This window comes from Phalangium opilio, unplaced genomic scaffold, assembly GCF_054372755.1.
Source record: "Phalangium opilio isolate 3A_F unplaced genomic scaffold, DU_Popi_V2 ptg000017l_1, whole genome shotgun sequence".
Lineage (NCBI taxonomy): Eukaryota > Metazoa > Arthropoda > Arachnida > Opiliones > Phalangiidae > Phalangium > Phalangium opilio.
Genome location: NW_028324151.1, coordinates 11,830,211 through 11,855,020, shown reverse-complemented (window position 1 = coordinate 11,855,020; position 24,810 = coordinate 11,830,211). Strand labels below are relative to the sequence as shown.

At 43.0% G+C, this 24,810-nt stretch overlaps 1 protein-coding gene, 1 long non-coding RNA gene and 6 other non-coding genes across 8 annotated transcripts; 7 read left to right on the top strand and 1 right to left on the bottom strand.

The window, feature by feature from the left end:
* The first annotated feature begins 1,683 nt into the window (after positions 1–1,683).
* On the top strand, positions 1,684–1,756 carry TRNAK-CUU (transfer RNA lysine (anticodon CUU)). The gene has a single exon. It is a non-coding gene; the product is annotated as a tRNA-Lys (tRNA).
* Positions 1,757–3,295: 1,539 nt separating this feature from the next.
* Positions 3,296–3,368, top strand: TRNAK-CUU (transfer RNA lysine (anticodon CUU)). Its single transcript has one exon. It is a non-coding gene; the product is annotated as a tRNA-Lys (tRNA).
* Positions 3,369–4,760: 1,392 nt separating this feature from the next.
* TRNAK-CUU (transfer RNA lysine (anticodon CUU)) lies at positions 4,761–4,833 on the top strand. Its single transcript has one exon. It is a non-coding gene; the product is annotated as a tRNA-Lys (tRNA).
* A 513-nt stretch (positions 4,834–5,346) lies between these two features.
* TRNAK-CUU (transfer RNA lysine (anticodon CUU)) lies at positions 5,347–5,419 on the top strand. The gene has a single exon. It is a non-coding gene; the product is annotated as a tRNA-Lys (tRNA).
* Positions 5,420–6,810: 1,391 nt separating this feature from the next.
* TRNAK-CUU (transfer RNA lysine (anticodon CUU)) lies at positions 6,811–6,883 on the top strand. Its single transcript has one exon. It is a non-coding gene; the product is annotated as a tRNA-Lys (tRNA).
* Positions 6,884–7,834: 951 nt separating this feature from the next.
* TRNAK-CUU (transfer RNA lysine (anticodon CUU)) lies at positions 7,835–7,907 on the top strand. The gene has a single exon. It is a non-coding gene; the product is annotated as a tRNA-Lys (tRNA).
* A 9,504-nt stretch (positions 7,908–17,411) lies between these two features.
* LOC149703979 (uncharacterized) lies at positions 17,412–19,179 on the top strand. The gene is made up of 2 exons (XR_016381934.1): positions 17,412–17,583; positions 17,898–19,179. It is a non-coding gene; the product is annotated as an uncharacterized LOC149703979 (long non-coding RNA).
* Positions 19,180–20,000: 821 nt separating this feature from the next.
* Positions 20,001–21,397, bottom strand: LOC149703978 (uncharacterized). Its single transcript, XM_089867181.1, has 3 exons — positions 21,370–21,397; positions 20,620–21,169; positions 20,001–20,460 (listed from the first exon to the last, which is right to left on the bottom strand). The coding sequence occupies exons 1-3, from the start codon at positions 21,395–21,397 to the stop codon at positions 20,001–20,003; spliced, it is 1,038 nt and encodes a 345-aa protein (XP_089723307.1).
* Positions 21,398–24,810: the final 3,413 nt, after the last annotated feature.

Sequence of the window (24,810 nt, the reverse complement as noted above, 5' to 3'; positions counted from 1 at the left end):
GTTATGGGATCTCAAATGTAACGTAAAAAGTCAGAGTTTTACACAATACCTGACGACCGTTTAATTTTTGGGCTTCCGTGGCGCAATGGTTAGCGCGTTCGGCTGTTAACCGAAAGGTTGGGGGTTCGAGCCCACCCGGGAGTGGTGTTGTGTGGTCTCAGATGTAACGTAAAAAGTCCGAGTTTTTCCACAATACCTGACGATTATTTAATATTTGGACTTCCGTGGCTCAATGGTTAGCGCGTTCGGCTGTTAACCAATAGGTTGCTGGTTCGAGACCACCCGGGAGCGGTGTTGTGAAGTCTCAAATGTAACGTAAAAAGCCAAAGTTTTTCCACAATACCTGACGACCTTTTAAATTTTGGGCTTCGGTGGCGCAATGGTAAGCACGTTCGGCTGTTACCAATATGTTGGAGGTTCGAGCCCACCCGGGAGAGGTGTAGTGGGGTCTCAGATGTAGCGTGAAAAGTCATAACTTTTCCACAATACCTGACAACCATTTCATTTCTGAGCTTCCGTGGCTCAATGGTTTGCGCGTTCGGCTGTTAACCAATAGGTTGGTGGTTCGATCCCACCCGGGAGCGGTGTTATGGGATCTCAAATGAAACGTAAAAAGTCAGATCTTTCCACAATACCTGACGACCATTTAATTTTTGGGCTTCCGTTGCGCAATGGTAAGCGCGTTCGGCTGTTAACCAATAGGTTGGTGGTTCGAACCCAGCCGGGAGAGGTGTAGTGGGGTCACAGATGTAGCGTGAAAAGTCATAACTTTTTCACAATACCTGACAACCATTTAATATCTGAGCTGCCGTGGCTCAATTATTTGCGCGTTCGGCTGTTAACCAATAGGTTGGTGGTTCGATCCCACCCGGGAGCGGTGTTATGGGATCTCAAATGTAACGTAAAAAGTCAGATTTTTCCACAATACCTGACAACCATTTAATTTTTGGGCTTCCGTGGCGCAATGGTTAGCACGTTCGGCTGTTAACCGAAAGGTTGGTGGTTCGAGCCCACCCGGGAGCGGTGTTGTGTAGTCTCAAATGTTACGTAAAAAGAAAAGTTTTTCCACAATACCTGACGACCATTTATTTTTTGGGCTTCCTTGGCGCAATGGTTAGCGCGTTCGGCTGTTAACCGAAAGGTTGGGGGTTCGAGCCCACCCGGGAGAGGTGTTGTGGGGTCTCAGATGTAGCGTAAAAAGTCAAAACTTTTAAACAATACGTGACAAACATATAATTTCTGAGCTTCCGTGGCTCAATGGTTAGCGCGTTCGGCTCTTAACCAATAGGTTTCTGGTTCGAGCCCACCCGGGAGCGGTGTTGTGAAGTCTCAAATGTAACGTAAAAAGCCAAAGTTTTTCCACAATACCTGACGACCATTTAATTTTTGGGCTTCCGTTGCGCAATGGTAAGCGCTTTCGGCTGTTAACCAATAGGTTGTTGGTTCGATCCCACCCGGGAGCGGTGTTATGGGATCTCAAATGTAACGTAAAAAGTCAGAGTTTTACACAATACCTGACGACCGTTTAATTTTTGGGCTTCCGTGGCGCAATGGTTAGCGCGTTCGGCTGTTAACCGAAAGGTTGGGGGTTCGAGCCCACCCGGGAGAGGTGTTGTGGGGTCTCAGATGTAGCGTAAAAAGTCAAAACGTTTAAACAATACGTGACAAACATATAATTTCTGAGCTTCCGTGGCTCAATGGTTAGCGCGTTCGGCTCTTAACCAATAGGTTGGTGGTTCGAGCCCACCCGGGAGCGGTGTTATGGGATCTCAAATGTAACGTAAAAAGTCCGAGTTTTTCCACAATACCTGACGATTATTTAATATTTGGACTTCCGTGGCTCAATGGTTAGCGCGTTCGGCTGTTAACCAATAGGTTGCTGGTTCGAGACCACCCGGGAGCGGTGTTGTGAAGTCTCAAATGTAACAAAAAAAGCCAAAGTTTTTCCACAATACCTGACGACCTTTTAATTTTTGGGCTTCGGTGGCGCAATGGTAAGCACGTTCGGCTGTTACCAATAGCTTGGAGGTTCGAGCCCACCCGGGAGAGGTGTAGTGGGGTCTCAGATGTAGCGTGAAAAGTCATAACTTTTTCACAATACCTGACAACCATTTAATATCTGAGCTGCCGTGGCTCAATTATTTGCGCGTTCGGCTGTTAACCAATACTTTGGTGGTTCGATCCCACCCGGGAGCGGTGTTATGGGATCTCAAATGTAACGTAAAAAGTCAGAGTTTTCCACAATACCTGACGACCATTTAATATTTGGGCTTCCGTTGCGCAATGGTTAGCGCGTTCGGCTGTTAACCGAAAGGTTGGGGGTTCGAGCCCACCCGGGAGAGGTGTTGTGGGGTCTCAGATGTAGCGTAAAAAGCCAAGGTTTTTCCACAATACCTGACGACCTTTTAATTTTTGGGCTTCGGTGGCGCAATGGTAAGCACGTTCGGCTGTTACCAATAGGTTGGTGGTTCGATCCCACCCGGGAGCGGTGTTATGGGATCTCAAATGAAACGTAAAAAGTCAGAGTTTTCCACAATACCTGACGACCATTTAATTTTTGGGCTTCCGTGGCGCAATGGTTAGCGCGTGCGGCTGTTAACCGAAAAGTTGGGGATTCGAGCCCACCCGGGAGAGGTGTTGTGGGGTCTCAGATGTAGCGTAAAAAGTCAAAACTTTTAAACAATACGTGACAAACATATAATTTCTGAGCTTCCGTGGCTCAATGGTTAGCGCGTTCGGCTCTTAACCAATAGGTTTCTGGTTCGAGCCCACCCGGGAGCGGTGTTGTGAAGTCTCAAATGTAACGTAAAAAGCCAAAGTTTTTCCACAATACCTGACGACCATTTAATTTTTGGGCTTCCGTTGCGCAATGGTAAGCGCTTTCGGCTGTTAACCAATAGGTTGGTGGTTCGAGCCCAGCCGGGAGAGGTGTAGTGGGGTCACAGATGTAGCGTGAAAAGTCATAACTTTTTCACAATACCTGACAACCATTTAATATCTGAGCTGCCGTGGCTCAATTATTTGCGCGTTCGGCTGTTAACCAATAGGTTGTTGGTTCGATCCCACCCGGGAGCGGTGTTATGGGATCTCAAATGTAACGTAAAAAGTCAGAGTTTTACACAATACCTGACGACCGTTTAATTTTTGGGCTTCCGTGGCGCAATGGTTAGCGCGTTCGGCTGTTAACCGAAAGGTTGGGGGTTCGAGCCCACCCGGGAGAGGTGTTGTGGGGTCTCAGATGTAGCGTAAAAAGTCAAAACGTTTAAACAATACGTGACAAACATATAATTTCTGAGCTTCCGTGGCTCAATGGTTAGCGCGTTCGGCTCTTAACCAATAGGTTGGTGGTTCGAGCCCACCCGGGAGCGGTGTTATGGGATCTCAAATGTAACGTAAAAAGTCCGAGTTTTTCCACAATACCTGACGATTATTTAATATTTGGACTTCCGTGGCTCAATGGTTAGCGCGTTCGGCTGTTAACCAATAGGTTGCTGGTTCGAGACCACCCGGGAGCGGTGTTGTGAAGTCTCAAATGTAACAAAAAAAGCCAAAGTTTTTCCACAATACCTGACGACCTTTTAATTTTTGGGCTTCGGTGGCGCAATGGTAAGCACGTTCGGCTGTTACCAATAGCTTGGAGGTTCGAGCCCACCCGGGAGAGGTGTAGTGGGGTCTCAGATGTAGCGTGAAAAGTCATAACTTTTCCACAATACCTGACAACCATTTAATTTCTGAGCTTCCTTGGCTCAATGGTTTGCGCGTTCGGCTGTTAACCAATAGGTTGGTGGTTCGATCCCACCCGGGAGCGGTGTTATGGGATCTCAAATGAAACGTAAAAAGTCAGAGTTTTCCACAATACCTGACGACCATTTAATTTTTGGGCTTCCGTGGCGCAATGGTTAGCACGTTCGGCTGTTAACCGAAAGGTTGGTGGTTCGAGCCCTCCCGGGAGCGGTGTTGTGAAGTCTCAAATGTAACGTAAAAAGCCAAAGTTTTTCCACAATACCTGACGACCATTTAATTTTTGGGCTTCCGTTGCGCAATGGTAAGCGCGTTCGGCTGTTAACCAATAGGTTGGTGGTTCGAGCCCACCCGGGAGAGGTGTAGTGGGGTCACAGATGTAGCGTGAAAAGTCATAACTTTTTCACAATACCTGACAACCATTTAATATCTGAGCTGCCGTGGCTCAATTATTTGCGCGTTCGGCTGTTAACCAATAGGTTGGTGGTTCGATCCCACCCGGGAGCGGTGTTATGGGATCTCAAATGTAACGTAAAAAGTCAGAGTTTTCCACAATACCTGACGACCATTTAATATTTGGGCTTCCGTTGCGTAATGGTTAGCGCGTTCGGCTGTTAACCGAAAGGTTGGGGGTTCGAGCCCACCCGGGAGAGGTGTTGTGGGGTCTCAGATGTAGCGTAAAAAGCCAAGGTTTTTCCACAATACCTGACGACCTTTTAATTTTTGGGCTTCGGTGGCGCAATGGTAAGCACGTTCGGCTGTTACCAATAGGTTGGTGGTTCGATCCCACCCGGGAGCGGTGTTATGGGATCTCAAATGAAACGTAAAAAGTCAGAGTTTTCCACAATACCTGACGACCATTTAATTTTTGGGCTTCCGTGGCGCAATGGTTAGCGCGTGCGGCTGTTAACCGAAAAGTTGGGGATTCGAGCCCACCCGGGAGAGGTGTTGTGGGGTCTCAGATGTAGCGTAAAAAGTCAAAACTTTTAAACAATACGTGACAAACATATAATTTCTGAGCTTCCGTGGCTCAATGGTTAGCGCTTTCGGCTCTTAACCAAAAGGTTGGTGGTTCGAACCCACCCGGGACCGGTGTTATGGGATCTCAAATGTAACGTAAAAAGTCAGAGTTTTCCACAATACCTGACGACCATTTAATTTTTGGGCTTCCGTGGCGCAATGGTTAGCACGTTCGGCTGTTAACCGAAAGGTTGGTGGTTCGAGCTCTCCCGGGAGCGGTGTTATGAAGTCTCAAATGTAACGTAAAAAGTCCGAGTTTTTCCACAATACCTGACGATTATTTAATATTTGGACTTCAGTGGCTCAATGGTTAGCGCGTTCGGCTGTTAACCAATAGGTTGCTGGTTCGAGACCACCCGGGAGCGGTGTTGTGAAGTCTCAAATGTAACAAAAAAAGCCAAAGTTTTTCCACAATACCTGACGACCTTTTAATTTTTGGGCTTCGGTGGCGCAATGGTAAGCACGTTCGGCTGTTACCAATAGCTTGGAGGTTCGAGCCCACCCGGGAGAGGTGTTGTGGGGTCTCAGATGTAGCGTAAAAAGTCAAAACTTTTAAACAATACGTGACAAACATATAATTTCTGAGCTTCCGTGGCTCAATGGTTAGCGCTTTCGGCTCTTAACCAATAGGTTGGTGGTTCGAACCCACCCGGGAGCGGTGTTATGGGATCTCAAATGTAACGTAAAAAGTCAGAGTTTTCCACAATACCTGACGACCATTTAATTTTTGGGCTTCCGTGGCGCAATGGTTAGCACGTTCGGCTGTTAACCGAAAGGTTGGTGGTTCGAGCTCTCCCGGGAGCGGTGTTGTGAAGTCTCAAATGTAACGTAAAAAGTCAAAGTTTTTCCACAATACCTGACGACCTTTTAATTTTTGGGCTTCGGTGGCGCAATGGTAAGCACGTTCGGCTGTTACCAATAGCTTGGAGGTTCGAGCCCACCCGGGAGAGGTGTAGTGGGGTCTCAGATGTAGCGTGAAAAGTCATAACTTTTCCACAATACCTGACAACCATTTAATTTCTGAGCTTCCTTGGCTCAATGGTTTGCGCGTTCGGCTGTTAACCAATAGGTTGGTGGTTCGATCCCACCCGGGAGCGGTGTTATGGGATCTCAAATGAAACGTAAAAAGTCAGAGTTTTCCACAATACCTGACGACCATTTAATTTTTGGGCTTCCGTGGCGCAATGGTTAGCACGTTCGGCTGTTAACCGAAAGGTTGGTGGTTCGAGCCCTCCCGGGAGCGGTGTTGTGAAGTCTCAAATGAAACGTAAAAAGCCAAAGTTTTTCCACAATACCTGACGACCATTTAATTTTTGGGCTTCCGTTGCGCAATGGTAAGCGCGTTCGGCTGTTAACCAATAGGTTGGTGGTTCGAGCCCAGCCGGGAGAGGTGTAGTGGGGTCACAGATGTAGCGTGAAAAGTCATAACTTTTTCACAATACCTGACAACCATTTAATATCTGAGCTGCCGTGGCTCAATTATTTGCGCGTTCGGCTGTTAACCAATAGGTTGGTGGTTCGATCCCACCCGGGAGCGGTGTTATGGGATCTCAAATGTAACGTAAAAAGTCAGAGTTTTCCACAATACCTGACGACCATTTAATATTTGGGCTTCCGTTGCGCAATGGTTAGCGCGTTCGGCTGTTAACTGAAAGGTTGGGGGTTCGAGCCCACCCGGGAGTGGTGTTGTGGGGTCTCAGATGTAGCGTAAAAAGCCAAGGTTTTTCCACAATACCTGACGACCTTTTAATTTTTGGGCTTCGGTGGCGCAATGGTAAGCACGTTCGGATGTTACCAATAGGTTGGTGGTTCGATCCCACCCGGGAGCGGTGTTATGGGATCTCAAATGAAACGTAAAAAGTCAGAGTTTTCCACAATACCTGACGACCATTTAATTTTTGGGCTTCCGTGGCGCAATGGTTAGCGCGTGCGGCTGTTAACCGAAAAGTTGGGGATTCGAGCCCACCCGGGAGAGGTTGTGTGGGGTCTCAGATGTAGCGTAAAAAGTCAAAACTTTTAAACAATACGTGACAAACATATATTTTCTGAGCTTCCGTGGCTCAATGGTTAGCGCTTTCGGCTCTTAACCAATAGGTTGGTGGTTCGAGCCCACCCGGGAGCGGTGTTATGGGATCTCAAATGTAACGTAAAAAGTCAGAGTTTTCCACAATACCTGACGACCATTTAATTTTTGGGCTTCCGTGGCACAATGGTTAGCGCGTGCGGCTGTTAACCGAAAAGTTGGGGATTCGAGCCCACCCGGGAGAGGTGTTGTGGGGTCTCAGATGTAGCGTAAAAAGTCAAAACTTTTAAACAATACGTGACAAACATATAATTTCTGAGCTTCCGTGGCTCAATCCTTAGCGCTTTCGGCTCTTAACCAATAGGTTGGTGGTTCGAGCCCACCCGGGAGCGGTGTTATGGGATCTCAAATGTAACGTAAAAAGTCAGAGTTTTCCACAATACCTGACGACCATTTAATTTTTGGGCTTCCGTGGCGCAATGGTTAGCACGTTCGGCTGTTAACCGAAAGGTTGGTGGTTCGAGCTCTCCCGGGAGCGGTGTTGTGAAGTCTCAAATGTAACGTAAAAAGCCAAAGTTTTTCCACAATACCTGACGACCATTTAATTTTTGGGCTTCCGTTGCGCAATGGTAAGCGCGTTCGGCTGTTAACCAATAGGTTGGTGGTTCGAGCCCACCCGGGAGCGGTGTTATGGGATCTCAAATGTAACGTAAAAAGTCAGAGTTTTCCACAATACCTGACGACCATTTTATTTTTGGGCTTCCGTGGCGCAATGGTTAGCACGTTCGGCTGTTAACCGAAAGGTTGGTGGTTCGAGCCCACCCGGGAGCGGTGTTGTGTAGTCTCAAATGTTACGTAAAAAGAAGAGTTTTTCCACAATACCTGACGACCATTTATTTTTTGGGCTTCCTTGGCGCAATGGTTAGCGCGTTCGGCTGTTAACCGAAAGGTTGGGGGTTCGAGCCCACCCGGGAGCGGTGTTATGGGATCTCAAATGTAACGTAAAAAGTCAGAGTTTTCCACAATACCTGACGACCATTTTATTTTTGGGCTTCCGTGGCGCAATGGTTAGCACGTTCGGCTCTTAACCAATAGGTTGGTGGTTCGAGCCCACCCGGGAGCGGTGTTATGGGATCTCAAATGTAACGTAAAAAGTCAGAGTTTTTCCACAATACCTGACGAACATTTAATTTTTGGGCTTCCGTGGCGCAATGGTTATCGCGTTCGGCTGTTAACCAATAGGTTGCTGGTTCGAGCCCACCCGGGAGCGGTGTTGTGAAATCTCAAATGTAACGTAAAAAGCCAAAGTTTTTCCACAATACCTGACGACCATTTAATTTTTGGGCTTCCGTGGCGCAATGGTAAGCGCGTTCGGCTGTTAACCAATAGGTTGGTGGTTCGAGCCCAGCCGGGAGAGGTGTAGTGGGGTCTCAGATGTAGCGTGAAAAGTCATAACTTTTTCACAATACCTGACAACCATTTAATTTCTGAGATGCCGTGGCTCAGTGGTTTGCGCGTTCGGCTGTTAACCAATAGGTTGGTGGTTCGAGCCCACCCGGGAGCGGTGTTATGGGATCTCAAATGTAACGTAAAAAGTCAGAGTTTTTCCACAATACCTGACGAACATTTAATTTTTGGGCTTCCGTGGCGCAATGGTTAGCGCGTTCAGATGTTAACCGAAAGGTTGGTGGTTCGAGCCCACCCGGGAGAGGTGTTGTGGGGTCTCAGATGTAGCGTGAAAAGTCATAACTTTTCCACAGTACCTGACAACCATTTAATTTCTGAGCTTCCATGGCTCAATGGTTAGCGCGTTCGGCTGTTAACCAATAGGTTTGTTTTTCGAGCCCACCCGGGAGCGGTGTTATGGGATCTCAAATGTAACGTAAAAAGTCAGAGTTTTTCCACAATTCCTGACGAACGTTTAATTTTTGGTCTTCCCTGGCGCAATGGTTGGCGCGTTCAGCTGTTAACCGAAAGGTTGGTGGTTCGAGCCCGCCCAGGAGAGGTGTTGTGGGGTCTCAGATGTAGCGTAAAAAGTCATAAGTTTTCCACAATACCTGACAACCATTGAATATCTGAGCTTCCGTGGCTAAATGGTTAGCGCGTTCGGCTGTTAACCGAAAGGTTGGTGGTTCGAGCCCACCCGGGAGCGGTGTTGTGAGGTCTCAGATGTAACGTAATAAGTCAGTGTTTTTCCACAATTCCTGACGAACGATTAATTTTTGGGCTTCCGTGGCGCAATCGTTGGCGCGTTCAGCTGTTAACCGAAAGGTTGGTAGTTCGAGCCCACCCGGGAGCGGTGTTGTGAGGTCTCAGATGTAACGTAATAAGTCAGTGTTTTTCCACAATTCCTGACGAATATTTAATTTTTGGGCTTCCGTGGCGCAAGGGTTGGCGCGTTCAGCTGTTAACCGAAAGGTTGGTAGTTCGAGCCCACCCGGGAGAGATGTTCTGGGGTCCCAGATGAAGCATAAAAAGTCAGTGTTTTTCCACAATACCTGACGTCCATTTAAATTTTGGGCTTCCGGGGCGCAATGGTTATCGCGTTCATCTGTTTACCGAAAGGTTGGTGGTTCGAGCCCATCCCGGAGCGGTGTTGTGGGGTCTCAGATGTGACGTAAAAAGTCAAAGTTTTTCCACAATACCTGACGTCCATTTAATTTTTGGGCTTCCGAGGCGCAATGGTTATCGCGTACATCTGTTTACCGAAAGGTTGGTGGGTCCAGCCCACCCGGAAACGTTGTTGTTAAGTTTTATAAGTAACGTAAAAAGTCAAAGTTTCTTCACAATACCTCAAGACCATTTAATTTTTGAGCTTCCGTTGCGCTAAGGATAGCGCGTTCGGCTGTTAACCGAAAGGTTGTTGGTTCGAGCCCATCCAGGAGCGGTATTGTGAGGTCTCAGATGTAACGTAAAAAGTCAGAGTTTTTCTACAATACCTGACGAACATTTAATTTTTTGGCTAACCATTGACTACACAACACCGCTCCCGGGTGGGCTTGAACCACCAACCTTTCGGTTAACAGATGAACGCGATAACCATTGCGCCACGGAAGCACTCGTTTAGCTAACCCACCCTGTCGCACTCGTTTAGCTAACCCACCCTGTCGCACTCGTTTAGCTAACCCACCCTCTCGCACTCGTTTAGCTAACCCATCCTGTCGCACTCGTTTAGCTAACCCACCCTGTCGCACTCGTTTAGCTAACCCACCCTCTCGCACTCGTTTAGCTAACCCACCCTGTTGCACTCGTTTAGCTAACCCACCCTCTCGCACTCGTTTAGCTAACCCACCCTGTCGCACTCGTTTAGCTAACACACCCTGTCGCACTCGTTTAGCTAACCCAACCTGTCGCACTCGTTTAGCTAACCCACCCTGTCGCACTCGTTTAGCTAACCCACTCTGTCGCACTAGTTTAGCTAACCCACCCTTTCGCACTCGTTTAGCTAACCCACCCTGTCGCACTCGTTTAGCTAACCCACCCTGTCGCACTCGTTTAGCTAACCCACCCTTTCGCACTCGTTTAGCTAACCCACCCTGTCGCACTCGTTTAGGTAACCCACCCCACCGCACTCGTTTAGCTAACCCACCCTGTCGCACTCGTTTAGCTAACCCACCCTGTCGCACTCGTTTACCCTCTGGTTCTACAAGAGATACAGGGATACCCTTTGAGTGTGTTATAGTCCAATTTGTCCGCCCATCCAACCGTACTACTTAGGGCTACGACAAGCATGGGCCGAGCAATTTAGCGAAATGTTCAAAAACATGCCATAATTCAGGTTCTACTAGAGATACGGGGATGTCCTTTGAGTATGTTATAGTCCAATTTGTTCCCCATCCAATGATACTAAAAACTTAGGGCGACGAAAAACTGGAGCCAAGTAATTAAGGAAAACGGTCAACTTATTTTATCGTCTCACTTATTGTTATTATTTTAGCTATGATTTTTAACACTGCCCTTTGAAGGCCCATAACTCTTGTTCTATTAGAGATACGGGAATCTCCTTTGAATATGTTATAGCCCTTTTCGCTCCCCATACAAGGGTTCTTTAAACTTGAGGCTACGTCAATGTCTTCGTCAACTTTTGTTAGTGTCTCACTTATTGTTATTAGGTTACTTTTCATTTTTAACAATAAATTTGGAGGCTCGTAACTCTAGTTTTACTAGAGATACGGGGATGTCCTTTGAGTATGTTATAGTCCAACTTGTCCCCCATCCAACCATACTAAAAACTTAGGGCTACGACAAACTTTACAAACAAGGATCAGAGGAACTGCAAGTGCGTGGCTAAAAAGCTACCTAGAAAATAGACAATGCTACACTAGAGTGGGAAGGGATTTATCTGCGCCAAGTCAATTAATGTCTGGAGTTCCGCAGGGCTCTATAATATCACCACTCTTATTTAATCTATTTATAAATGACCTCATAAAACAGGCACCGTCTGGTTACATGTTCATGTACGCAGATGACGCGCTCCTTTTATATAAATCCGCAAACCCAATAAATGCAATAGATCAATCAAACCACTACCTAGATAAGATATTTAAGTGGATCACAGATAATGGGCTTCTCCTTAATACAAAAAAGACGGAATGCATAATATTCCATAATAGGGGTACAGATGTCAGTAGGGTACTAAATGGTATCGAACTTAATAAGGAAAAAATTAAAATAGTAGATAAATACAAATATCTAGGCCTATACTTTGATAAAGACCTATCCACAGCGCAACGGAAGCTCAAAAATTAAATGGTCTTCAGGTATAGTGGAGAAATTATGACTTTTCACGTTACTTATAAAACTTAACACCAACGTTCCCGGGTGGGCTTGAGCCACCAACCTTTCGGATAACAGCAGAACGCGCCAACCATTGCACCACGCAGGCCCAAAAATTAAATGGTCGTCAGGTATTGTGGAAAAACTTTTATATTTTGGGTTACATCAGACACCTCACAACACCGCTCCCGGGTGGGCTTGAACCACCAACCTTTCGGTTAACAGCCGAACGCGCTAACCATTGCGCCACGAAAGCCAAAAATTAAATGGTCGTCAGGTATTGTGGAAAAACTTTGGCTTTTTACGTTACATTTGAGATCTCGCAACACCGCTCCCGGGTGGGCTCGAACCACCAACCTATTGGTTAACAGCCGAACGCGCTAACCATTGCGCCACGGAAGCCAAAAATTAAATGGTCGTCAGGTATTGTGGAAAAACTTTGGCTTTTTACGTTACTTTTGAAATCCCTTAACACAGCTCCCGGGTGGGCTCGAACAACCAACCAAATGGTTAACAGCCGAACGCGCTAACCATTGAGCCACGGAAGCTCAGAAATTAAATGGTTGTCAGGTATTGTGGAAAGATTATGACTTTTCACGCTACATCTGAGACCCCACAACACCTCTCCCGGGTGGGCTCGAACCACCAACCTTTCGGTTGGGCCACGGAAGCCCAAAAATTAAATGTTCGTCAGGTATTGTGGAAAAACACTGACTTTTTACGTTACATTTGAGATCCAATAACAACGCTCCCGGGTGGGCTCGAACAACCAACCTATTGGTTAACAGCCGAACGCGCTAAACATTGAGCCACGGAAGCTCAGAAATTAAATGGTTGTCAGGTATTGTGAGCATATAAATTATCTTTGCAAAAAATTATCTAACACATCCTATCTTATCAAACAAAGTAGTATGTTATTCCCAAGATGTATTCTATTCGAACTATACTATAGTATGTTCTATTCCTTATTGATATACGGCTTGGTCGCGTGGGGTAATACCTCTCAACACAACTTAAACAGAATCAATATCCTGCAAAAAAAAATTCTCAGAAGTATTTATAACGTGAACTGGTTATCACATACAAAATATTACATGCAAAAAGTAAAACGTTAGACATATTTCAAATTATTAAGTATAATTATCTAATATTTATTCATAAAAATATTAATGGTGTACATAAACTATTTAATACAACATCCTCTAACATATTAACAAGATCAAACAATATTTTAGAATGCCCCCAATGCAAAACTTCAAAAAAGCTAAACTCAATCTTTTATGTAGGAGTAAAACTATACAACCAAGTTTATTTACTTATATGTGATACCAAATCCTTTGCTTTAGTTAAAAAAAACTTAAAGTTCATATACTTAATGGCAGTGTGTAATCATCTTTGATCTATTTGTTTATTTATTTTTTTATTTATATATTTATTTATTCCTGATTTTGATTGTTTTATTTAAAGAAAAACAATAACTCTTTTATATTTTATATTAAACGAAGTAAAAAAGTCATGCTTTACAAAAGATATTAAACTATATTCATGTATTTGCAAAACTTTATTTAAATTTTAATTTATATTTTTTTATGGTTATTCTCTTTCAATGTTCTTTATCTAATTTTGTTGTCCAATTGACGTTAATCTGAAGAAATTTAAGGAGGGCAATAAGTCGCTTGAAGACATGGTCCCTCCTCATGAGCTTTTGTACTAAACTATGCCAAATAAACTTTGAAACTTTGAAGTTATGACTTTTCACGCTTCATCTGAGACCCCACAACACCTCTCCCGGGTGGGCTCGAACCTTCAACCTTTCGGTTAACAGCCGAACGCGCTAACCATTGCGCCAAGGAAGCCCAAAAAATAAATGGTCGTCAGGTATTGTGGAAAAACTTTTCTTTTTACGTAACATTTGAGACTACACAACACCGCTCCCGGGTGGGCTCGAACCACCAACCTTTCGGTTAACAGCCGAACGCGCTAACCATTGCGACGGAAGCCCAAAAATTAAATGGTCGTCAGGTATTGTGGAAAAACTTTGACTTTTTACGCTACATCTGAGATCCCATAACACCGCTCCCGGGTGGGCTCGAACCACCAACCTATTAGTTAACAGCCGAACGCGCTAAACATTGAGCCACGGAAGTTCAGAAATTAAATGTTTGTCACGTATTGTGGAAAAATTTTGACTTTTTACGCTACATCTGAGACCCCACAACACCTCTCCCGCGTGGGCTCGAACCACCAACCTTTCGGTTAACAGCCGAACGCGCTAACCATTGCGCCGAGGAAGCCCAAAAAATAAATGGTCGTCAGGTATTGTGGAAAAACTTTTCTTTTTACGTTACATTTGAGATCCCATAACACCGCTCCCGGGTGGGCTCGGACCACCAACATATTGGTAAACAGCCGAACGCGCTAACCATTGAGCCACGGAAGCTCAGAAATTAAATGGTTGTCAGGTATTGTGGAAAAATTATGACTTTTCACGCTACATCTGAGACCCCCACAACACCTCTCCCGGGTGGGCTCGAACCACCAACCTTTCGGTTAACAGCCGAACGCGCTAACCATTGCGACGGAAGCCCAAAAATTAAATGGTCGTCAGGTATTGCGGAAAAACTCTGACTTTTTACGTTACATTTGAGATCCCATAACACCGCTCCCGGGTGGGCTCGAACCACCAACCTATTGGTTAACAGCCGAACGCGCTAACCATTGAGCCACGGAAGCTCAGAAAATAAATGTTCGTCAGGTATTGTGGAAAAACACTGACTTTTCACGCTACATCTGAGACCCCACAACACCTCTCCCGGGTGGGCTCGAACCACCAACCTTTCGGTTAACAGCTGAACGCGCTAACCATTGCGCCACGGAAGACCAAAAATTAAACGTCCGTCAGGTATTGTGGAAAAACTCTGACTTTTTACGTTACATTTGAGATCCCATAACACCGCTCCCGGGTGGGCTCGAACAACCAACCTATTGGTTAACAGCCGAACGCGCTAACCATTGAGCCACGGAAGCTCAGAAATTAAATGTTTGTCACATATTGTGGAAAAGTTTTGACTTTTTACGCTACATCTGAGACCCCACAACACCTCTACCGGGTGGGCTCGAACCACCAACCTTTCGGTTAACAGCCGAACGCGCTAACCATTGCGCCAAGGAAGCCCAAAAAATAAATGTTCGTCAGGTATTGTGGAAAATATCTGACTTTCTACGTTACATTTGAGATCCCATAACACCGCTCCCGGGTGGGCTCGAACAACCAACCTATTGGTTAACAGCCGAACGCGCTAACCATTGAGCCACGGAAGCTCAGAAATTTAATGGTTGTCAGGTATTGTGGAAAAGTTATGACTTTTCACGCTACATCTGAGACCCCACAACACCTCACCCGGGTGGGCTCGAACCACCAACCTTTCGGTTAACAGCTGAACGCGCTAACCATTGCGCCACCGAAGCCCAAAAATTAAAGGCTCGGCAGGTATTGTGGAAAAACTTTTCTTTTTACGTAACCTTTGAGACTACACAACACCGCTCCCGGGTGGGCTCGAACCACCAACCTTTCGGTTAACAGCCGAACGCGCTAACCTTTGCGCCACAGAAGCCCAAAAATTAAATGGTCGTCAGGTATTGTGGAAAAACTCTGACTTTTTACGTTACATTTGAGATCCCACAACACCTCTCCCGGGTGGAATGGAACCACCAACCTTTCGGTTAACAGATGAACGCGATAACCATTGCGCCACGGAAGCACTCGTTTAGCCAACCCACCCTGTCGCACTCGTTTAGCTAACCCACCCTGTCGCACTCGTTTAGCTAACCCACCCTGTCGCACTCGTTTAGCTAACCCACCCTGTCGCACTCGTTTAGCTAACCCACCCTCTCGCACTCCCTTAGCTAACCCACCCTGTCGCACTCGTTTAGCTAACCCACCCTGTCGCACTCGTTTAGCTAACACACCCTGTCGCACTCGTTTAGCTAACCCAACCTGTCGCACTCGTTTAGCTAACCCACCCTGTCGCACTCGTTTAGCTAACCCACCCTGTCGCACTCGTTTAGCTAACCCACCCTTTCGCACTCGTTTAGCTAACCCACCCTGTCGCACTCGTTTAGCTAACCCACCCTGTCGCACTCGTTTAGCTAACCCACCCTTTCGCACTCGTTTAGCTAACCCACCCTGTCGCACTCGTTTAGCTAACCCACCCTGCCGCAATCGTTTAGCTAACCCACCCTGTCGCACTCGTTTAGCTAACCCACCCTGTCGCACTCGTTTACCCTCTGGTTCTACAAGAGATACAGGGATACCCTTTGAGTGTGTTATAGTCCAATTTGTCCGCCCATCCAACCATACTATAAACTTAGGGCTACGACAAGCATGGGCCGAGTAATTTAGCGAAATGTTCAAAAACATGCCATAACTCAGGTTCTACTAGAGATACGGGGATGTCCTTTGAGTATGTTATAGTCCAATTTGTTCCCCATCCAATGATACTAAAAACTTAGGGCGACGAAAAACTGGAGCCAAGTTATTAAGGAAAACGGTCAACTTAGTTTATCGTCTCACTTATTGTTATTATTTTAGCTATGATTTTTAACACTGCCCTTTGAAGGCCCATTACTCTTGTTCTATTAGAGATACGGGGATCTCCTTTGAATATGTTATAGCCCTTTTCGCTCCCCATACAATGGCTCTTTAAACTTGAGGCTACGTCAATGTCTTCGTCAACTTTTGTTAGTGTCTCACTTATTGTTATTAGGTTACTTTTCATTTTTAACAATAAATTTGGAGGCTCGTAACTCTAGTTTTACTAGAGATACGGGGATGTCCTTTGAGTATGTTATAGTCCAACTTGTCCCCCATCCAACCATACTAAAAACTTAGGGCTACGACAAACTATACAAACAAGGGATCAGAGGAACTGCAAGTGCGTGGCTAAAAAGCTACCTAGAAAATTGACAATGCTACACTAGAGTGGGAAGGGATTTATCTGCGCCAAGTCAATTAATGTCTGGAGTTCCGCAGGGCTCTATAATATCACCACTCTTATTTAATCTATTTATAAATGACCTCATAAAACAGGCACCGTCTGGTTACATGTTCATGTACGCAGATGACGCGCTCCTTTTATATAAATCGGCAAACCCAATAAATGCAATAGATCAATCAAACCACTACCTAGATAAGATATTGAAGTGGATCACAGATAATGGGCTTCTCCTTAATACAAAAAAGACGGAATGCATAATATTCCATAATTCTAGGAGAGCGATAGCTCTCTTAGATAAGACCTCATACCGACTTTAATGTATAAGGATGGTTTTTTGATTGGTTATAACTTTTTTTGTATCGTATTAACTGCTTTGAAAATAATCCACAGAACTACAATTCGGGCCCTCAATATGTGGTTAAAATTTCAAGAAGATCCACCCATTAGTTTATTGTATAAAAAATAAAGTTGCTAAGGGTGGTTTTCATTTCCATAAAATTAATCAGCCCTTTTGGTGAAAAAGTTAAATTTTCCCATAGAAATAACATGGAGTTTTTTTCAAATTTAGCCATTTTGTCGCCACCCTTTTGAAATGAAATATTCGTTTGTTACGTTTGGGAACGGTTTTATATCAAAATTTAAACCTTTTTCTAGGACCATTTTTAAGGTTTTTGAGAAAAATTAATTTTAAGTATGTTTAATTTTAAATTTTAAAAACTACCCCAATCTGCGATATTTTAGCATGGATACGCTGTTTTATTGGTAATTATCAGCGCGACCAATATTGGCCTTTTTTTACGTATAGTTGCGTCATAATAATCCGATTGTTTTTTCTTAATGCCTTTGGTTGAAATGGCCTATCGATAGTGAGATAAGACTGCTTTAATATTGCCGCCGTGACAAATTACCCCGTTTGTGGCCGCCATTTTTTTAAGGGGAAAAAAATTTGAGAGTGGGTCCTTTTTCGTTGCCATTTTCATATTTTTTGAGGATTTGCTCATGGATGGATTTTAAATATAATATAAAGTAGGTTTCAAGCTTTAATATAAGCCTAATTTCATAATTTTCCACCTTTTTATTGTCCCACAATCTATTTCTAAACTTGGCACTTTCTTTAAGGCGGTGAAATTGCGCTAAGCCTTGGCTTACCTTTAATTTTTGCCATTTATAAAAATGTTTACCTCTTGTTGTTACTTCGCCTTCTCGTATCGTCGTGTTTTTAAAGTTTAGACTTTGAAAGTAGTGCTTAGTTTTCTTAAATATTACTTAATTGTATAAAATTTCATTATTATAATTGCCTAAAACGTCCGTATTAACGAATTCAATGTTTTTTGTTGAAGGGACGCGCCTTGCATTTGAATTTCGTTCCCTCGAAACTACCCCCTTTAAGAGACCGGCCGCCGGAGGCTTTTTCTTTAAAGCCCTCTCGGTCGCTCGTTCAGCCCTGAAAACAGCTGTAGTGACTCTGTTTGAGTCTGTTATTTACCAAAAATGTATGCGGTCAGTGTGTTGTTTTTGCATTTTAATGCTTCTAATCGTGGTGCACGTCGAGGTTTACGAATCCAACGTGTGTTGCGTAATGAAAATCAAGGGTGGATACTATATGATCTAATGATCTATGCTTTAAAAGGAATTTGACGGCGACAGTCATGCAAAAACGGTATTAGGCCTTGCCAAAAGTTGACTAAGCTGCTATAGTGAGCCTTCGTCAGTCAATGATATAAGAAATTGACCCTCGGATATCCTCTGACTAGGAGATGGTTATAAAGTTACTAACTCTCGATTTTGGAGGTAGATACTGTCTAGTGACACTTAAAGTAACGACTTAATCTTATAAACAGACTAACATCATAAGCCCATATCGTAAATTCACCGATGTTCATATCTAAGCTTACTTGAAATACCAATACCAATTTTTTTAACTCAATGAATCTTGAATATCAACATCAAAAATTATCTTCTGAAAGAGATATCTACTTATATTCCATTCAAATTTCTCGCAACATTTCAAATTAACGAATAGAAATGTGCAAATGAAGTTCTAACTGATTAATTGGGCAAATTGCTATATTGGTCACCATTACCGATCACAGATAGATTTGCGCCCTTCAGTAGTGTTTATTATGCTTGTGAAATGGTAAGCGAAATCTGTGATTAAAGTTTAAAATAGACATGAGCAAAAAGTGCTTCAAGTCATATCAACTCGATTACCGGATATCTAAATTTGACTAAAATTAACCAAATATTCTATTCATGGTTAAAAATCTTGTTTGAAGCAGCAAGCCATCTAATCCTTATTTACCTTCTTTTGAAAAAATAATAGGTTGATACCTCTTTCTGTAGATTATTCATTGATATTTCAGTTTCATTGAGTTTAAAAAAAATTAGTTCCACCATTGGTTAATTTTCAATATTGACCAATCGATAATCACAAATTTTAATAACTAAATTACAAAGACCAGTTCAAAACCATATTAGTTTTGAAACGATTAAATTATAATTTTAAACATATATACTAGTTAATTCCTCGTAGGTAATTAGTTTATTTCCTTAGTGAAATTAATGCTGAATATTATATACACAAAGTAAATAATAAATTAACTTCTAAAATTTAAATGTAAAGTGTGTGCATTATTTCACAATTAATAAAAGATATCCACCTATTTTCATTCAAATTAATTACTAATTTTTGGATAATGGAGAGAAAATGTCGAGCTCTAATAGCGATATAGCTAAAATCAATCCCACTGGCTATTTATAATACAATATAACCTTTGCCCTATGTTTACTGTTTTGAATTTTATTTGTAAAATTTAAAACATAAAATAGTATTACAATTTTTTTAATTAAATAATTATTAATAAATTTCAATAAAATAAATACTGGTTAAATACATAACACTACTTTTTATTAAGTTTCTGAAATTATCAGAGCTAAATATCAAAGACACATATTTAATTGCTCTCATTTCGACACAACTGCAACCGTATAGATTCATTCATTTAATAACATTTCTCATTTCTAATTATTTAAATTCAAAGGGCTGTATTAACTTTTAAAGGTGAAAACCCAGCTGACTTAGAAGTAAAAAAATACCAGGCTGCCAGGCTGTCTCTTTACACAACAGAGTTGGCCATTCTCGCTTATGAGAAATGAATCCTTGTCATATGCATCTCTGGACTATAATAATAATAATAATGTTTATTGACGGGTAAAAAGAAAGCCAGAGGCTTATTGTGGCCCGACTCAGTTACAAACAAATTGAAAAAAAAGTAATAAAAATAATAAATACATAAGAACGGAACAATGAGGTGAACAAAAGAAATAATAATAATAATAATAAAAAAAAACAAATAAATTAAAAAACAAAACAAGTGTCGAACAACAGAACAGAGTGAAAAATAAATAAAAAACCAAAACACAAAAAAATACAATGATGCGACTCAGTGGACGAATTTGTCCAACCGGGCCTTGAACGCTTGTACGGACGAGTTCCGCTTCACCTCACTAGGGAGACCATTCCACGAGTTAATTACCCGTTGCGTGAAAAAGACACGCCGAGGTAGGGACGTACAGCGGAACTTGGAAAGAGTGGGCGCTCTCCTCCCAGTCCAGCGAACGGTAAAGAACGCATTGGCATCCACGTCGTAGTGGCCATGGACCAATTTGAAGGTTTCCACCAAATCCTGACGCAGCCGCCTATCAGCTAGGGACATAAGGCCCAGCCGTCTGAGGCGCTCCGGATAGGGCAAAGTTCGTAGGCCAGAAACAAGTTTTGTGGCCCTGCGCTGGACCCGTTCAACATTTTCAATGTCCCTGACGAGGTGGGGAGACCATATGCTTGAACAGTAGTCAAGATGAGGGCGGATGTAAGTTTTATATAGGACGCCGAATGACCTGACGCTAAAATGCGAAAAGGAGCGTTTTAAAATGTAAAGAGCACGGGAGCCACGGGCCGCCGCTACCCTACTATGGGTATCCCCCAGCATACCACCAGCCAACATAACCCCGAGGTCCCTCACAACAGACTGAGCCGCAATTGGCCTACCCGCCAAACGTTACTGAAAGCGAGGGTTATTTTTTCCGCAATGCAGGACCACGGATTTGGTGGGGTTGAAACTCATGCCGTTCGAGCTGGCCCACACCTCGAGAGCATCCACGTCCCGCTGCAGTGCGAGAGAGTCAGCAGTCGTGCGAATGCCGCGTCCAACCTTGGAATCGTCCGCAAACAGGCTCACAAACGAGTGTCGGATAGCACGCGGGAGGTCGTTGATGTAAACAATAAAGAGCGTGGGCCCCAGTACCGAACCCTGAGGCACACCACTGGCCACTTCACACCACGAGGAGTAAACACCCCGAAGAGCCACGCGCTGAAGCCGATGGCGGAGAAAGGCCGCAATCCAGGTCACAAGCGTGAAGGGCACGCCAAGCCATTCTAGTTTCCGAAGCAACAACGAATGCGGGACCGTGTCAAAAGCTTTGCGCAAATCAAGGTAGATTAAGTCGACCGAGGCTCCCGAATCGAGGCAACGGGAGGCGTTCTCAAGGGTGCTCAACAAGTTTGTGAAACACGACCGTTTCATCAAAAAACCAGGAGCTCCAGGACTCCCAACTGAATCAGGGTGGGAAATAGGGATTTTTTTAAAACTAGACATTGGGCCAGCGACCCCCTGCCCAGGAATAAATGAACTGGTCCATGACCATTGACCAGGGCGCGGCGTCTGCTAAACTAAAGAAGTGGGTAATTAAAATAGTTGAGATAATGTCTGGACCCTGGTTACCCTAGAATTTCCTTAGTGGTCCTGTGCTCACCCTTCGATTTAATTTTTAAACTGGTCATTTTCCCTGTGCCACCGCGTTATTTGCAACGCTGAACTGAAGATTTCTTTTGACCGGACCATAGCCTACTCAATCACGCGCAACACGTCGCAAGCTGCTTGCGCTATAGCGCGAGTCAGGGTGGGAAATAAGGATTTTTTTAAACTGGACATTAGGCCAGAGACCCTCCTGACTTGGAATAAATAAACTGGTCCGTGACAATTGGCCAGAGCACGTCGTCTGCTAAGCTAAGGAAGTGGATAATTAAAATATTAGAATTTTAATGTGTGGACTCTGGTTACCCTTGAATTTTTTAGTAGTCTCGTGGACCACTGACCCCCCTCCGATTTAATTTTTGAACTGTACCAGGCAATTTTTAAACTCGTCATTTGCCCTGTGTTACCGCCTCATTTCCCACGCTGGCGCGAGTTGCTTTGCGTTGTCGAGTGCGTGATGGAGCGGGCTATGCCTGGAGTCCCAACCCCCGTTACTTACTACCAAAATACCCACTAGCATAGCCCACTCGATCACGCTCTCTTTTCCCCGGCTACATATTTTGAAGAGGGCACTTTTTAGGCGTATTTATTAACAATCTTGGATCACTTTTGTGGACTTTTAGGGTAGCCCTTATAAACTGAGTCGGCATTGCCCTGACTATTTTGTGTTTAAGGTTTTTAAGCTTAATATCAAACAGACGTTAGTTAATGCTACAAAAAAAGTTCGAAATTGATAATCTCGAAAATGCACTAATTTTAACTGTGCAGTTAAAATTAGTGCATTTTTGAAAATTTTGCACTATTAACCCTTGAACAGGAAAATTCCGACATTTGATTGATTTCGGAAAAATATTACTTTTTCCCCACAGAGCCTAAAACCAAACCTAAATCTCCCACGATGTGGGAAATTACCCACACATTGGCAACACTACTTTAAAAACTTAAAATAAGCACACTTTCGAGACATGTTCTGAACAAATTAGTGCTTAACCCTCTAATAGTACGACCACGGAGAATTGATGTAAACTGTAGTTGAAATATATTCATGTGCGACCTGCGGCACTGAATGGTCTCTAACCATTGTTTGAAACTAGAGAGAGAAATAGTGATCAGCATTAATCATGTCCTGAGCTATGAGAATGAACAGTATGACTGTTGACTGAAGTACACTAGACATTACATCATTTTGCATAACCACGAGTAAAAATCTAACTGTCCCTACTTAATTTTCCGCCATTGTTTTAAAACGTATCCACTGCGAAGCATACCGGGCACAAATGAGGGAACCTTTTAAAACTCAATGTCATACACGTACTCTCTCAAAAGTAATTAATGTAATGATAAAATGTTTTGGGGGAATGGAATTGTGCCCGAAAACCCGAGATAAGTAAATTTTTGAAATTGATTACCTGTAAAATAAGTTATTTCAACGGAAAACGGTAATGGAACGTTGTTTTTTCTTAAGCATGCCTTTAAGTTTCAATTAAAAAGAAAAATTAATATCTGATTCTTCAGACAAGTGATAACCTCAGTCTTATCGATACTTTTTAGGACTTGATTCTAATCAAGACATTTTTGATTAATAGGGGTACAGATGTCAGTAGGGTACTAAATGGTATCGAACTTAATAAGGAAAAAATTAAAATAGTAGATAAATACAAATATCTAGGCCTATACTTTGATAAAGACCTATCCACAGCGCAACGGAAGCTCAAAAATTAAATGGTCTTCAGGTATAGTGGAGAAATTATGACTTTTCACGTTACTTATAAAACTTAACACCAACGTTCCCGGGTGGGCTTGAGCCACCAACCTTTCGGATAACAGCAGAACGCGCTAACCACAGCACCACGCAGGCCCAAAAATTAAATGGTCGTCAGGTATTGTCGAAAAACTTTTATATTTTGGGATTACAACTGACACCTCACAACACCGCTCCCGGGTGGGCTTGAACCACCAACCTATTGGTTAACAGCCGAACGCGCTAACCATTGAGCCACGGAAGCTCAGAAATTAAATGGTTGTCAGGTATTGTGAGCATATAAATTATCTTTGCAAAAAATTATCTAACACATCCTATCTTATCAAACAAGGTAGTATGTTATTCCCAAGATGTATTCTATTCGAACTATACTATAGTATGTTCTATTCCTTATTGATATACGGCTTGGTCGCGTGGGGTAATACCTCTCAACACAACTTAAACAGAATCAATATCCTGCAAAAAAGAGTTCTCAGAAGTATTTATAACGTGAACTGGTTATCACATACAAAATATTATATGCAAAAAGTAAAACGTTAGACATATTTCAAATTATAAAGTATAATAATCTAATATTTATTCATAAAAATATTAATGGTGTACATAAACTATTTAATACAACATCCTCTAACATATTAACAAGAACAAACAATATTTTAGAATGCCCCCAATGCAAAACTTCAAAAAAGCTAAACTCAATCTTTTATGTAGGAGTAAAACTATACAACCAAATTTATTTACTTATATGTGATACCAAATCCTTTGCTTTAGTTAAAAAAAAACTTAAAGTTCATATACTTAATGGCAGTGTGTAATCATCTTTGATCTATTTGTTTATTTATTTTTTTATTTATATATTTATTTATTCCTGATTTTGATTGTTTTATTTAAAGAAAAACAATAACTCTTTTATATTTTATATTAAACGAAGTAAAAAAGTCATGCTTTACAAAAGATATTAAACTATATTCATGTATTTGCAAAACTTTATTTAAATTTTAATTTATATTTTTTTATGGTTATTCTCTTTTAATGCTCTTTATCTAATTTTGTTGTCCAATTGACGTTAATCTTAAGAAATTTAAGGAGGGCAATAAGTCGCTTGAAGACTTGGTCCCTCCTCATGAGCTTTTGTACTAAACTATGCCAAATAAACTTTGAAACTTTGAAGTTATGACTTTTCACGCTTCATCTGAGACCCCACAACACCTCTCCCGGGTGGGCTCGAACCCCCAACCTTTCGGTTAACAGCCGAACGCGCTAACCATTGCGCCAAGGAAGCCCAAAAAATAAATGGTCGTCAGGTATTGGGGAAAAACTTTTCTTTTTACGTAACATTTGAGACTACACAACACCGCTCCCGGGTGGGCTCGAACCACCAACCTTTCGGTTAACAGCCGAACGCGCTAACCATTGCGAAGGAAGCCCAAAAATTAAATGGTCGTCAGGTATTGCGGAAAAACTCTGACTTTTTACGTTACATTTGAGATCCCATAACACCGCTCCCGGGTGGGCTCGAACCACCAACCTATTGGTTAACAGCCGAACGCGCTAACCATTGAGCCACGGAAGCTCAGAAAATAAATGTTCGTCAGGTATTGTGGAAAAACACTGACTTTTCACGCTACATCTGAGACCCCACAACACCTCTCCCGGGTGGGCTCGAACCACCAACCT

Bases quoted from the DNA above. Each gene is read 5' to 3' on its own strand.
- LOC149703978 (XM_089867181.1), bottom strand. From the start codon at position 21,397: ATGACCAGTTTAAAAATTAAATCGAAGG. The intron at 21,170-21,369 runs GTGAGCACAGGA...ACCCTGATTCAG, and splicing joins TTTAAAAATTAAATCGAAGG to TTGGGAGTCCTGGAGCTCCT. The intron at 20,461-20,619 runs GTAACGTTTGGC...TTCGCATTTTAG, and splicing joins AAAAATAACCCTCGCTTTCA to CGTCAGGTCATTCGGCGTCC.